This window comes from Sphaeramia orbicularis, chromosome 10, assembly GCF_902148855.1.
Source record: "Sphaeramia orbicularis chromosome 10, fSphaOr1.1, whole genome shotgun sequence".
Classification (NCBI taxonomy): Eukaryota; Metazoa; Chordata; class Actinopteri; order Kurtiformes; family Apogonidae; genus Sphaeramia; species Sphaeramia orbicularis.
The window spans coordinates 50752880-50769704 of record NC_043966.1 but is presented as its reverse complement, the minus strand read 5'-3'; the positions used below and the strand labels follow the sequence as shown (position 1 = coordinate 50769704).

At 38.4% G+C, this 16825-nt stretch overlaps 1 protein-coding gene across 3 annotated transcripts in view; it reads right to left on the bottom strand.

Moving 5' to 3' along the window:
- Positions 1-14807: 14807 nt before the first annotated feature.
- csnk1a1 (casein kinase 1, alpha 1) overlaps positions 14808-16825 on the bottom strand; it is a 38119-nt gene continuing 36101 nt past the window's right edge. For all 3 annotated transcript variants that reach the window (XM_030145488.1, XM_030145489.1, XM_030145491.1), the window contains one exon: positions 14808-15605. In XM_030145488.1, the coding sequence (XP_030001348.1) occupies positions 15598-15605 (8 nt within the window). In that variant the 3' untranslated portion in view covers positions 14808-15597. The remainder of the gene's footprint in view (positions 15606-16825) is intronic.

The window sequence follows — 16825 nt, the reverse complement described above, 5'->3', positions numbered from 1 at the left end:
TAACCAAGGGCTTATTCTGATAGTTGACCAAAAGACAGACAGCTGTGTAAAGCTGATTGATGCTACCTGTGAGTGACAGGGGGATTACTGTACTGAATAGTTTATGCTCCTTCACCCTGCGAAGGAGACATTTGACATGGACTCTGAGTCTGTCTGACCTCAAGCCCAGACAGTTGTGTTCGCTTAGACAGGAAGGTAGGTATATGGACCTTGTAAGGTACACAGTCGTCCATAATTGCCATGGATGGGTTTGGGAGAGGGACAAATCCACACTGCTTCAATATCTCTTTGTCACTTATGGAACCCATATAGAGACATGACACACATGTAACTGGGCCATGAGCGGCCATTCCAATGAACCCTTTAAATGTGCAGTGGGATTTGTAGCTAGAGAAAACCTCACTATGTAGGAGAAGACTATGTGGTGTCTGGTAATGTATTTTTATGCAGTCTAAAATGACTTGGGTGTCAGAGCATTCTTGAAACTCATCTGGCAGGTGATCTTTGATTGCTTCCTCATTGATCCAAATTCCCACAGCCCCTAGTAGAGTATATAGAAAGTAGACCCATGTGTCTTTGATGTGGCTTACAGTTGATTGGTGGATACTGAATTGCATTACACCAATTGACAAGTAGTTCATGAACAGGAAAAATTAATCGATGGGTTGAAGAACCTGAGAGGGGGTGGGGGGCAGTTTATTATTACTTGTACCAATCAGCCATATCACTGTGATCAGCGGCCAAATATGGTGTAGCAAGATACACTGTGACTGGCCTAACTAATTTGGCTCAAGGATTCATTTCAAAAGGCTTATTATTATATGATTAGGAGGGACACCAGGGAAATATTTACCGTTGCTCTTGCAGTGTGAGGGGTCCCATCAGTCTAGACAACACTTCTCCTCCTCCTCCTCCTCCTCCTCCTCCTCCTCCTCCTCCTCTCCTCTCCTCTCCTCTCCCCCACTCCTGGTGTGGGTGGATGCGAGTACACATATGTATGTATCTATTCCTCTCCTCATTCTCTCCTATTCTCTGTTCCTCTCCTCTTTCTCCACACACAATCTTGTCAGTAAATATCAAACATGCTTATTACCTTGTGTAGAATCGTAACCCATCATGTAACCCATGACATCTGAGGTTTCATTTGACACGTACACCACGTGACTGGTCCAAATGCTGATTCACTGGTAGTGGTTCATGCTTCACTGCTGATAAATCTGTATGGGGGATTTGAAAAGAAATCAAATAAATAAATGAATTAATAAATGTACGATTTGTCCACATCACTAAAACCAAGGAATTATATGTATAGTAGTGACCATGCAGTAATTGTTCTGTTAATGTTAGTGGTGAATGTGCGTCAGTTACTGTCTAATGCACTGAGTGTGAACAGGGCTATGATGGACAGGTAAGTGGATGGGAAAGGTATGGAGGCGGAGCCAGTGAACCAGTGTGTGTGTGTGAGAGAGAAAGACAGTCAGGAGCAAGAAGAGAGAGAGAGAGAGAGAGAGGGAGAGAGAGAGAGAGAGAGAGAGAGAGAGAGAGAGAGCGCAGATGAGTGAGACAGATCCAACAGTTAAGATTCACAATAATTTTTCTGTCTGTTGTTTTGGTGTGGTTATGGCCGACAGTAACCAGTACTGTTCTAACAATAAAGTGATCAGTGGAATAAACCCTCGTCTGTCCTTCCGATGTCTAGTTGGACACTAAAATACTAACAATTTATATATTTACACACATGCTCTCATCCATTAACTTCATTGGGTTTAGGGATGTGGACAAATTGTACATTTATTAATTGATTCATTTATTTGATTTCTGTTCAAATCCCCCATACAGATTTATCAGCAGTGAAGCGTGACCCACTACCATTGAATCAGCGTCTGAACCAGTCACGTGGTGTATGTGTCAAATGAAGCTTCGGATGTCATGGGTCACATGATCAGCAAAAAACAAATCAAGCTCCAATACAAGCTCCACTGAAAATTGGTTTGTTTTTCTGACACATGCTTCGAAGCTTTGGTGTCACAGGTAACATCACTACGCCTCTGCCTCAGTTTCCTGTAGACAGCGGGGGCCTCCTGCCTGGCCATTTGACAATGTACAATAAAAAAGATGTCATCACAATCACCAGGTTGGATCTTACCTCTGTTCACGGTTTGAATTTTAGAAATGTTACCTTAAACACACTGAACATTAGGCTAAAGGAAACAATAAATGACACTATTTTCTGACTGAATAGTCCACTGAATAAGTGTAAATGTAAGTGAATTATCTGTGACATCACTGATTGAAAAGTTTATTTTTCTTTTCCAGTCCTTTTTCACTATGAGCATCGGCACATAGATTACGATTCATATAATACATCCACATAGTTCTGGTATGTGCATAGTTAAACATGTCAAACAGTAGATAACCCTGGCTCCAGCTGCCATCCATCATGAGTCTTACCTGAACCCCACAGAATCAGCATCAGCACTCTGTGATCCATGTCCAGTCAGTAATCAATCAATCAATCAATCAATCAATTAATCAAATTTTATTTATATAGCACCAAATCATAACGAACGTTATCTCATGACACTTTAGAGCTGGTGGAAACCAGACTCTTCAGCCTTCAGTCAGTGTGTCCTGGTCAGCAGCCGCTCCACTCCGCTCGCTGACTCGTCCTTTTTACTTTCTGTCTTCAGCTCATCTAGACTTTTATCGGGACAGGAATTGGGTTTTTCTGATGTCCTCTTTTTTCTTGATTGCCTCTGCCTCGTTCGTTGTCATCACATCAAAGTTTCCAGTTTCTTTTTGATAACAAAGTAAATCCACAAAAATATTCTCCCATGATTGTGATGCAGCACTAAAAGGTGGTTAGAGGTGGCTAAAGGTTTGTAACAGTGATGTAAAACAGGTAATTAGGAAATGCAGTTGTTTTATTATACACTTTTAAAGCATTCCAAAGGCAGAGACATGATCTAACAATGTTTAATAAGTGTGTCCATCCCAAGGGGAAAGCACACTGGGTCAAAAACTAAGCAAACACCAAGTATCATCGGCTGTGATACTGCTGATGGTATTGCTGCTCCATAAAACCCTGGCTCCTTTAGACTTACACTGAACTTCTTTCTAAAGATAACTTAGTCAATATATCGATTTCTATTTTTACCTCCGCCAAGGTGGTTATGTTTTTGCCAGCATTGGTTTGTCTGTCTGTCTGTCCATGTGCAAGATAACTCAAAAAGTAATGGACGGATTTGGATGAAAATTTCAGGAAATGTTGATACTGGCACAAGGAACAAATTATTAAATTTTGGTGGTGATTGGGGGGGGGGGGGGGGGCACTGATCTGCCGTGGTGGAGGTCTGCGCTCTCCGAGTGCTTTTCTAGTTAATATATTGGACCTTCTAATACCTTTTCCAGCTTCATCACCTTGTTCCCATTAAACTAATGTGGTAGTGGACACATTGAATTTCTAGGTTTCAAAATGCAGTTCACAAACCAAGACATGATTCATGGAGGTTCGTCCACTATTTATATACTGTAGAAGTGACAAACACACACACACACAGTTCATTAGATGTTCTTGTGTTTATGAGTCTTGCCCTTCATTTGTATCAGTATAAGTTTCCCCTGATCCTCCTAAGTCTTCAGTCTTATATCCCTTTACTGTTTCAATGACATCTGTTCAGACTCTGGTCCTGCTGGTACCTGCACAAAAACTGTGGTTTTTGTGGTTTGAGCACAGTGGATGGTTCTGAATGCTCTTCACACCTACCGTTAGAATAGAACATATCTCCAATGTATTGCTTGTGATAAGATCTAATTTCCCTGTTCTCTGTGGTAATAAGTCAACTCATCTAACAGTCTAAAGTAGTGGTTCCAAAACCCATCAATTTGACACCCACAGGAGAAATGCTGTGCCTGGTCAGGACCCAAGCTTATAAATTTACATAATGAATTGCCATAGATCTACATTTTTATTAAAAACTATGTCTGAAAGTTTCTTTTCATGTCATTTTTATGTCTTTTACATTTACATTCCCCCTTGCTACATCTTTTACATACTTTATCACATGATATTCTCATTATTTCCTTTGAATCACGTTGGTTCTCTGACTTCATTTTTATTTTATTTTTACACCATTTTTACCTTATACTCTTTTTTGTTGTTTGTTCTTCTGTCTTGTTGATTTCACAAGAGATACCTCCCTTTTGCATTGCATGGCTTTGGTGGGGTCAACATTCACAACCTCCTCCATTGAACAGTTCTGTTTTAATTAGGGAAATAAAGTCACACAGTAACTGCAGTAAATGAGGAAAAAGTAGAAGTTTATGTAAAAAATGCAGAGACAGTGTCAGCCTCATCTCAGTTAGGCTCAAGCACAATAGAATAATTTGCTGTGATCAGACAACTCCCCATTTCCCCTTGTTTTCAGGGGCAGCAAAGCAGACGTTGGCTTCTTTGTGTCAAAGACAAACAAAAAACATCCAGGTTGTTATCAGTAAAAGGTGCAGGTGAAATGGTGATCAGGACCTTGGTCATGGGCACTGACAGCTCTGGAGGTGGCCAATGTGGCAGTCCCCTGCCCCTTGTGTGTACTATAACGGGTAAAAGGTTGAGGTTGAATTTACCCACAAGGACAATAAAAGTTAAGGTTTTATATAATTCTTATTTTACTCTGGCAGTTGTTGACTCAATAAAACAGCTCTTCAGCCCACCTGGGGTTTTGAACCTAAGTACAGGAAAATAACAGGCAGATTATTTCCTCCCTTTTGTGACCCAAAATGAGCTGTTAGCCTACAATTTCCTTATTTAACTGCACAAAAACTATAGGGAATTCTGGTAACTTGGGATGCAAAATAAAACAGCATATTAACAATGAGGATCACATGGGTGACTTTATCTGTTGACAAATTTATGCACAGTAGGTATTTTTGGAAAACATGTTTGTTTTTTATTGGAGCTCTTAGACACCTTAATAAATACCCTAGCCCAGTGGTCCCAAGTTGTTAAAGTCCTAATTCATCCAGATATTACATTAAAGGGTTTATATTATTAGGCTAATGTTGGGCTAAATTAGGTAAACAGGCTAAACTATACTATAATGTGGCTTAAGACATATTTAAATATAAGAAATGTTATTTGAAATGAAAAAAGACTTAATAGAAGGTGACCAAAATCTTTATAAATGATATATTTTAGTACAATGCTGATTTCTTTAGTTATAGAAATATTTATATACATAGCCTGGCCACAAGACCCACACTCTTCACTGAACCACCTTTAGCTTTGATTGTAGAAAACATTCACCATGGCATCAGTTCAATAAGCTTATGCAATGTCACATCATTTATTTCCTTAATTTTTGAATACATAACATTGCTGAACATAGACCTGACCACCTGAAGCAACCCCAGACCATAACACTACACCCACATACTTGTTATTGTAGGCACTAGACATGATGGGTAAATCACCTGATCCTCCTCCTTTGTCACCCTGATGCACCCATCACTCTGAAACAAGGTCAATCTGGACTCATCAGACCACATGACCTTTTCACAGTCCAATCTTTATGCTCCCTATCAAACTGATGGTTGTTTAAGAAATAAGAAGCTACTCACTGCATCAGTGAAAGAGTTGAAGAACTTGTTGTATCTGAAACATATGAACTGCTGCAGTGATTATCCAATGAAAGGCTCTGAACTATTGGCTTCATTAAATTCATGTGGAGACTTTTTTTTTTTTTTTTTTTTTGGAAGGGGGGGGGGGGGGGGGCAGGCTGTGTATATGATTAGTACTCATATATTTTTTGTCAATTTCAAAAGTACAGTATGTCCATCTCTGCTGTGAACGGGTGGTCTGATTATGTCTCTCCCACTCATCTTCATCATTAACACTGTGGAGGTCTTCCTCCCATTGTTTAACAAACCTTCCAATGTTTTGCCCTTTACAATCTGCAAGTGATCATGAAAGTATTAGATGAGCCTTTATTATGAATGTCAAGTTCATTACAGACCTTGCCAGAGATCATAATGTTGTATTTTATGATGAATCCATTTGGCCATGGCTTCTCTGATATACTTGCTGTTTTTGTAAATTCATTTTGTGGCTATAACAACCATTCATATTTATCTATACGTCCATATCTTGTAAAACTTGGATTCTGTATTAAGCATGATGCATGATAATTATAAGTAAAGTAAGTGAGAAAATCAAAACGGGAAGGGCTTTCACTGCTGGGTCACTGCTGCCACCAAGATGAATGACAGTTCTCCTATGTGACCAGCAGGGGGCACAGCTGTGACATGTCCATCTGTGTTGGAACTTAGTGCTGACTCAGCTTAGAGCGGGTGGCACAGCCTTCCTCCTAATCCAGGAAGACTGATATACTGAGACATGAGCACATGTGCTTAAACAAGGTTGCCACTCACGTAGACTGTGCTCTGTGTTTTCAGATCATGACAGAGCACGGGTCACCACCCCTAGCTAACTTTTTATGCCCTGTAACATGCTAAAGTGTGACGTAGCAGTATGAATCAGAGTACATGGGAACTGCTTTACGTTTGCTGGTCTAATTGAATAAAAATTCAGAGACAGAGCCAAAGATGTAAAAGACAGATTGGAAATGTGCTCCTTTAAGATGTCGCAATGGCAGCAAGTCAGCATAGTCCTACAACAGGCCACATAACACAATCCAGGAAACAGAGGTAGAATACTCACAGGTATAATTAACATACATGAACCACTATATCACAATAACAGTGTGTAACAGGCAAAGCAGACCTACAGTCTCATCATTATTATACAGTAAACATATGGCTTATCATTATGTTCATAAGTGAAATGCAATGGTGTTCACTCATACAGATGTTAGTCCTCCCAGGGTAAAGGATCAGGACCCTCCTTCCTCTGTTCTGAGTCAGTGTGAGTCAGAACAGACAATGTGAGTCCTGTAGGTTGACGTTAAATAAACAGAGAACTCTTATGCATATGTAAGGCTGTTATATACTTTTATTTGTGAAAGCTGTGGAAAACAAAACATAGGCCATCGGGGAAAATAAGGCTGTTCTTCATTTTTGCAGACAAAATATCACATTGCCTTGTTTGGAGTTAACATCTGCACCTTCAGTGTTCATATGACTTTAGGAAGCAGTATAGTGTGAATTCCAAATTCATTTACAGTCTTACATGCAATACTATTATACAAAAGGGTCATCACCTGGATTTTCATGTCTGGTATGATGCAAATCCAGTTGTCTGTATGCAGTGCTGGGTCAAAGTAAATGTTGTAACACTGCATAAGATTCTTGAAAGCGTGGTGTGATCCAAGCTAAAGGAAGTCCAACAAAATATTAGGGTGTGTGACTTTTTGGCTGGGCAGCATAGTATGGCAAAGTAATCTAAAAACGGTACTCTAAAAACACAGTTAGAGCTGAAATGATAAATTGATCATTTGACTCAAATCAATCAATCAAAAAAAAAAAAAAAAATCAGTTGCAATTTTCCTGAATCAAAGCTTTGTTTCCTTAATTTTCCTGCTGCTAAACATTGTTTCTGCCGTTTGTGTTTCACACAGACGTTTGCTTACAGATGGATGGACAGTTTTGTTTCGTGTGTAATTACAGTATTGTAACACACATGATGCCAGGATCAACAAAAAAACAACAGAAGAGATGAGGACAAAAAGACAAAAAATGTCAGTATGCTCACTTTTCTACATTGGAACCATCACCTAACTCCTTGACACTTTAAAGCTTTCAAACAAACATTATAAATAATTGTCTTTATTTTTTTTTTTTAAGTTGTATGTTAATTCCATCTCAAGTTGTTAGTAAGTTGGATCCAAATGTGCTGACAACTGCAGTGCACATATTGTTTGTAGATGTCATTGGATTTGTTTGTTTATTTGTTTACATAAATATTGTATACATACTTTTATACTGTTGTTGTTATTTATATATAGATATTTTTATACATGCTTTTACTTTTCTATTTTTTGTGGTTGTCGCTGGTTCTCGAATAAAGGACAGGTTTGTCATTTTCAGACATATCTTTTTCACATTTTTACTTTTTTTGCCTATTCAAATAATCATTTAATCAAAAATAATCAATAGATTAATTAGTTTACAAAAATAACCAATAGCTGCAGCTCTAAACACAATATACAGAAATGTACAGAAGGGGCAGAATAATATAAATGTGCCACATTCTGCTCTTCCTACTTCCTGTTGTAGTCTTAGGGTGTGCAGTTCTGTCTGAGAGACAACATTCTGGGCTATGAAACCCCTCCAGTGTTGTTTGTGTAGCACCTTTGTTCCTTTCTTCCAACTGTCTCCTTTATGTCAGACAAAAAGGAGACAGCTGGAAGAATATGTTTTAGCTCTATTCCCCATAGAATATTCCCATAGAGATACAGCATGGTTTAGGCATGTTCTTCCATGAAACAATAAGACAGTAAGGTTTTATTTTTCTATTTCGCAGTGGTTATGTGAAGTTCATGTTGGAGTCTGTTTAAGCTCACTTCATTTCTAAGCTAACAGCTACAGTGTTGCTGTAGAGGAGCATAAAACAGGCACTTAAGAACTTGCAAAATGGTTATTTGTCTCAGTTGTTAACCTAGAAATGGAATTAGCTAACATTCCTCCACAGCCAGTACAGAACAGACTCCAACAAAGTTCACTGGAGCACTTTTAAAGAACCACATACAAAAAGGAAATTCTCAGAGCAAATCAGTTCTTAATAAAAATCCTATTTTAAAATGCCAAAATGAGGGGAATAATATCTCCAGCTCAATAGGCAGACCGACTCATGAACAGAAAGAATGAGACAGCTCTTTACGTCAGACAGGTGGAAACAAGATGAGGCAGGTTGAAGACCACACCTCAGGTCGTCACAGTGAATCACCTCAATACAGACCTGGGAGGTGTTGTATGAGCAGCCAAGTCCCAACACATTTCACTTCAAAATATGGGTCAAATGAGGCTATTTATACAACATTCTACATTGTTTAAAGAATATAAAGTTGGTGTTACAATTGTACAAAGTAAAGGGCAGTAACGAAACCAAGGTCCAATATTTCAGAGAGTTTCTTTCAGTGTAAGTGTATGGAGTTTGGAGTTTTGTGGTTCAGTTAGAGCTATTTACATGCCCGTTTCTATCTAATCATTTACAACCTCCTTTACTAAAGGCCCTCCCAGAAATAGCTGGCATGCAATCCTGTTAGGAACCATAAGTTTCCTAACAGGCAAAGAAATGTATTTTATTAGAAAAAAAAACAAAAGGTATTTAGAGTGATCAGTCAAAATACAAAGGTATTCAGGGCGTTTTCACTCCTGAGCATCTGAACCAACGTCATGTTTCTATCACATTTGGTCCATTTAGTTTTGCTTTACCTCTGTAATTTGTCATCATCTACTTGTACTGTTCCTTTTTTGTCATTAGAAAGTGAAAAGCATCTAAAAATGTTTTCTCTCTGGAAATGAACCTGAACCATGGTTCAGTTTGGTCGAGGCTGTTTGGTCCACACCATCGTCCTCGGGGGGCTTCACTCATAGGCTGTGTAGGATTATTGGACTTCTGGCCTCAAGTGCTGTTTTGAAGCCAGTACTTGCCAGTTTGGACAGAGATGAGTTAATGCCAAGTGCTACCTTACTAAGTAAAAATGTTACAAGTGCTGTGTAACAAAGTCATTCTGTCCTTTTGTTAGTGGAACCAATGAACCACTACAGTGGAGCTGACAGACAGGAAAGGAAATATGTTTTATTAAGTAACAGAAACCTCCAAAGTCCCACTCTGCATGGACCTGCCAATCAAGTCCAGACAAGGCAGACATTAAATCTGTTTGGCCTGAGATCTGATTACCAGATGAAAAATGTAAAGATGGGCGATCAGATCCAAATGGAAAAAAATGACACTGGTATGTGTCCTAGAAAAAAAATGACTCCAAGCCAATCCCATTGACTCTCAGTGGGATTCCTACTTTAACATGCACTACATTGGCTTCATTTTGCAACCAAGGTGGTCACCCCCTCACATCTCCAAATTTAGTTCAAGTCTGGACTAACAAAGGTAAGTCTGAAATGCCCCCGAATTTTGTTTGGGTCTTTATTATTATTATTTTATTATTATTATTTTTTTACTCCTGTTTAGATTATGAAGCATTTCATCTGGACCACCTTAAATGAACTGAGCAGCTACCTGATCAAGATTAGACATTTCATAATCCCCCATCCATGGAGACTTTTTTGATCACACTGTAATAATATTTTACATTACTCTATTGTTGTCTAAGCAACTGGAAAGAAAGGGATATAATAAAATAACTTCAAATGTCAGCCATTTTCCTCTGAGGTCACAGCTCTGGATGAAAAACTCAAATGCTGACATTAACATTGTTCTGTTTTAGTGCGATGATCAAGTCATATAAATGCAATGGAAAGTGAAAATCTGTACAGACAACAGATGATGTTTAAAGGTAAAACAATGTATTAGATAAGATTTAAGTACAATTAGATAACAAGTAACATTAGTATTCAATGAGAGGAATAGCTGAGTGGAACTGACAGGAAAATGACTGTTGGGTGAATACAGTCTATTGAAGTAAAATACATAAACATAAAAAAAAAAAATCAAAGGGCACACAAAAGACAGACTTTGTCAAAGAGGGGAAAATTCTTGTCCAGGTGGAACTATATGATGATATAAGGTAAAGTAAGTGTGTGTGAAAGTGAAGGAAGTACTCGATCTACAGGTAAAAACATGTCTCTCTCACACACACACACACACACACTCCTCAGGGCAAAATAGTATTTTGAAACTTAAGTGTGATGATGACTCATCAGAAAGGAGTGGTTCTGTAACACACATATTAAACCAGTGTTACCCAGAAGTGTGTATTAAACTAACAGGAACACACCTTGCTGGGTGTGGCTCTGCTGTATTCACCAACATGAACACACATACAACAGTATGTGGCCAATGTACGTGATGCAAATCATGTGAGTGCTTCCTGCTCTTGTCACAGAGGCCTGGTTGTTCAGGTTCCATATAACATTCAGTTCAGCATTTTTGTTGCATGTTTGTCTCACCCTCACACTAACTGTCAGTACAAAGTCAGTGTGATGGACCAGGTCCTTCAGAATATATAGCAAATCTGATTCAGAGAAAACAGACAATGTAAATTTATGTGCGTTTCCATACTGTTGTGTAAATATTAAAAGCTGGTTTATCATCATGGTTAAAACTATGCCAGTTAGATGTAATATTTCTTAAAATACAAAGGACCATAGATGAAAGATGTAAGGTTTTTTTTAATAGATAAATAAATAAAAATAATAGTAATAAAATAAATTCAGAATTTTCCCAATCTGACCCTTAAATTCTTCCAGCTTGTCAAAGCCTGTGTCTAACGTTTGCTTAAGCAAATCTTCATACATGGTCATGTTACAGTGCACTAATAATATGGCACTCATGTTTGTTTCTTGTATTAAATCAGGAAATTCTGCAGTCTCTTTATTGGTCTATGAGGAGAAATCTGATTTTACTTACTGACTCAGTCTTACATGTACACTTAATTAATTCCACTTCCATTATTTATTCAAACATGCCTTTCATTGGTGGTTACCTTTCAAGTTTTTCTTCTGAAATATTCAGTGTTTGTTTTTTACACTCATTTCAGATTTTACCTTATATCACCCCCTGCCATCATCATCCGATTCTTTTCCTTTTGTCACTTGTTCAGCCATACTTAAATGCATTCGTTGTCACATGATCAACATGTTTAGCATCCCATGATGCACTGAGGTTTTAAATCGGAGCATGTCTTTAGTATTATGCCCTGCTGAAGACCGTTTGGTCAAAAAACATTGAAAAGATGAATGAACATTGCCAAACACAAATATCTCTGTAGCAGACAAGAAATGTGTAGATTTCACAGTTTGACCCTCCACAGGGAGGAATTTAGGACTTCTGATTTAGGTTATGGTGAAGAATATTAAAAACTGCATTGCAAACATTGTAGTATGTACTCTCCACCATGATGTGAATTTATGAGGCATTCTAGACTAAGTATCTGATGTAGATACAGCATGAAGTGACTCTTTCAAGAGGTATGGCTCATAGAGGCAGAGCAGTGTGTACAAGATACAAAGTGAAACTGGATTAAAACATCTTCTGTTAAAACTCTAAAGTGATGAAGCAGCAGTAGTCACAGCAGTAACTGTGTGCCGACAATCCCTGTGAAGAGTCATAAAAATCTAAAACCAGTAGAACCTGAAAAGTCACAGGCATGATGTTCTAGAAAAGGCTTGACAGTTTCTGTATTAGATTTATAGCTTTCACTACAGACTGACAAAGCACACAAAGGAGGGGGATCAGGAGTGTCTTTACATGATACCGTTGCATTATACAGCACAGTTACATGCCAGTTGCATATTCCTACGTGAACTAACAAAGTGGAAACAGAATGAATTAGCAGGAACGTGGCCTTGAGGACAAGAAAACACATTTAACCTGTGCTGTACATACAAGCACTTCAGAGGTACTTAATGTGACTTTGTCACCTACCTTACTCAGTACTGCACTATATTATTTTAAGGGATGTGCATGAGTAATCAATTGGTCAAGTGATAAGAATGGTCGACTTGAATTTACAAGAGGTGACAATTTTATTTGGGGTGGGAGGAGATTTATGTTTAACTTAATAGAGAAGCAGAACTTGTCTTAATGGCACTGTTTCCACTGGAGTTGGGCTTATGTTGTGTATGGACAGGAAAGGTGAAACAATTCACATGGTATACCTGTGGTTGAATTATTTACATTAAAAAGTAATTAAAGTACCCCATAATTATTTACTAAAGACCTTTAAAACTGTTCAGTGACTTCATTTTGGAAGTTTGCACTCAATTTCATCTCATATTGTTCACAATATTTACTTACACCATGTAAACAACAGTCAATGCAGTATGTGAAATGCTTGCTGGACTTTCTTGGTACTTCTTGATCATAAAAATATCAGTAACCTTCCTTTAACATCTATTCAATGTCAAAATGAAGTTTGGGTTTCTACTGAAACGCTTTAAAAGTTTTATCAAAGATTTAACTAAATATTTATTAGCCCTCATGCAATTTTATTAAAAGCTGCATTTAATAGTAATCAACAATTACTAGTGAATAGCTTCACATTTTACAGTATAGAATATAAGGTATCTTTTTTTCCATCCTAACTGAACTGTTGCATTTAAATAGCAGTGTGACCCAGTGTGTCTTACCTTTAGTTTAACTGAAATTGAGGTACTACAGTCCAGCACCTACATCTCTGCAAACCAGGGAACATTAAAGTTCCACAATGTACAAATTCTGCCAGACCACAAAACACTGCTATGCAGTGTATGGTTAGGTCTTCACTGAGGATTCAGTTTCATGGCCTAATCAGACCTTTAGATGACCGTGCATTGGTTTTTAATGAATACTTAACATTTCACAGGTTGCTTTCAGTTTTGAGGAATCTGCTAATTTATACTTTTATACATCTTCTACCATTTCCTCCTTTGCTGACCCTTAGATTTAGTTTAATGAGCCAGATCACTTTGGTCCTGTTTTTGAAGGGTTATACAGGCCAAGAGGACTTGATCTGGTCCATGTGCACACTTTCCTGTACCAATTTAGTTGTTTTAATGCAAACCATTCATGCAGAGTAAGCGACCCAAAACCACAGTCAAGTCTAATGTCTAGTAGAATAAAACAAGAGTGTGTTGTAGCTTCTGCTGAAGACAATCATGTTTTACAACTAAAAGTCTAACAAATAAATGACAGATTTTACTTATAAGCCTAGAGTCAGTCCTCGTATAGGGGCAAGTTCAGTTCATTTGAAATAATTAAAACACTAGCTATGAGTGACTGGGTTTTTTGTGGCCATCCTATGTAAAGCTGGAAGGGGAGTTGATAGTTTGGCTGTTACTGTTGGACGTTGATGAATTTCACATTAAAACTGGGTGCCAGTCAACAGGAAGTCCATTGTAAGCCACTGTAGAGACGTGATGATGTCACCAGGGGGACCATGTCTAACCCATAAATAAGAAACAGAAGAGTGAGATGGCACTATAGTTGCTGCCATCTTCAGGAAGTGACACACTGACAGATATAAACAAGGGTCTTTGCTGTAAACATTCTTCATTCATGGCACCATTTTCAACTAAAACAGAGCTTCATCAGATGAACTAGTTCAGGGGTTCCCAAACTTTTAAACTTGCAACCCCCAAAATAAAAGTGCCAGAGACTGGCAACCCCTGCTTTACAAGAAGTGACAAACAAAAAAAAAAAAAGTGCACACAGGAGTCACGCAATTATACTGTGGAATATTTGCTGCATTGCATTGTAGATACTAGACATTTTACTCAGTATTCCATTTTATGTGTAGGGGTTTTGGGGGGTGGGGTGGTGGATATTAATATGTATGTTTTACAACATTTATTGGCCTTTTTATAGTTATTTTTATTAATGTGAGACCATTAGTCAAACCTGTAGGCTGAACAATTCCTTACCTGTTTCATATCAATGAAACCTTTGCTCTTTCAAAGTGAAAGCACTTCCACCTTGAAACTCACAATATTAATATCCTTCCTTCAAAATACAGGTGCAACAATACTGCCCTTAATCTGTTGTAATCATTTCAGGGATCACATCAAGAAGTTTCTGAAAATCATCTTGTGACCCCCCACCTCTTTGGGAACCCATGCACTAGTTTGTAGATCTTCCTGAAACCGGTCACAGGTGAACACACACTCCCTCATGCTCACACACCAATGACAGTGGCTTGGAAAACCCAAGTTATGTAATGTTTTTATTGGTATTTTTGGAGAAGACCATAGGTTTTACAACAGATTTAATAATAATTCAGAACTCTAAAGAGAAAGGGAGAGAGCCAGAGTATCATTCTACCTTTGACTGTTGCCATTGAGCTGCTTACATCATCAACAGGCAAACTCCTAATCACCACAAAACAAAAAGAAAAAAAGTCCAACATTTCAGATTTTTTAGTAAATAACATCATCCAGGGTTGCATCATTTAATTATTTCAGAAAACAAAAAAGGGAGACCAGTTTTTAGGTTTACATGTTTTAACATTTTGCTTGATAAAAGGAGGAAGTGAAATAAAGGAGTGAAGGGGGGTATGCTTTGAGATGTTTCCACTGGGAGAGAGAAAAACAGCTGACTATCTTCTTAACTTCAGTTTCCAAAGAAACCTTACAAAAAGTCTACAATGACAGGAGGACAGAGACAGGGACTGAACAAGAGATCAGGAAGGAGAGGGCAGGTGTGACAAAGGGGTGGGTGTAGGGTGGGGCAGGGGGCTACAGCCTCCACATCCAAAAAACCTGCTTTGTCATCCTTTTCTTTTGGAGTGGAGAGTTTTATTATATATACATATGAATATATAGATGACACAGCGGACAAAGGTGTGTGTAAATCTATATATTTCCATTACATAGATAGTTAATATGGAAGGAGAGACACAGACTTTCTGTTTGTCGCTTGTCCAGGAAGAGAGACATGTTGGTCCTGGTCACCAACGCTTCTGCAGCTCTGCTCAGTGCAGAGACCACTCAGAAACCTGAAGAGACACACAGAGAGAAATGGACAGAAAACACAGGCAGCAGCATTAGATCAGAGTTCACAAAGCCCACAGCCACTGGAGGCTTGAACACAGAGAAAACAGAAACCTGCTTCCAACAGGAATTAGTAACAGAGCAGGAAAGATCAGGAATCAGCAAATGAACAAGAGGTAGTGGAGATTAAAGATGAGCAAAAATCTAATTTAGGAGAATACACCCAGATTCAGGTCCTTAGATGTTTGTTGTTTGATGTACACTTCATCAAAAATCCTCCATTTACAGCAGACAGAGCAGGGCTGAAGCTCCAAGAGGCTGAAAATCCAGACAACATTTTGAGATGGGGCTGCATCACACACACGTTCATGTCTCTAATCTCAAACATGCAAACGCTGAAAGATATGAAACAGGATGCTGCCTGACCCACTACAGAATATTCTTCAGATTATTGTGCCGGAGGGATGGTCTGGTGGCATCGCACGAGCTCATGAGAAAGCAGCTGAAAACAAGGTGGAAACTGGTACAGCAGAGAGAACAACGGTCAAAACAAGTCTGTTGAGAAAAGGTTTGGGGAGATGTCAACAGCACCAGTCTTCAATGCAATACAGTTATGATAGATTTTTTTAGATGGTGATCACTTTCCTTGGAGATCAGGGGCTGTGATCATTGGAATTTATATCTTGATAATCTGCCCATAAAGAGTATCTTAAATGTTTTAAGTATCTTAAAGAGTATCTTTTTTCAACTTTTACAAACAATTTGAAACCACAAATAACTGCCTCAGGACCAAAAATCAGCCTTTACTTGAACTGATAAGAACTTATTTTTACATCTGTACTTGTGACTGTATCACCCAGCTCTACTATGTCACATGACCCTGTGATTCCATCAGTGCTGTCTGTTATGGTTCTGCTGCAGTTTTGCTTTCTCCTTCATGTGTCTTTATGCATCACCAGTAGGGCTGCAACTAATGACAATTTCACTAGTCGACTAGTCAGATTACAAACTGCAAAAAAACCCAGAAAACAATAGCTCTTATTTCTCTTCATCTCAGTAATAAAATACTGAAGCGTCTGTATGTGGGAAGGATAGATGAGGGTTTACTCCACACTGGTCGCTTTATTGGAAGAACAGTATTGGTTACAGTCGGCTGTAACCACGGCCACATGAAGAAAAATTAAAGGGAAACTTCACTGCCGGCTCTGTCTCATTCATCTGCTCT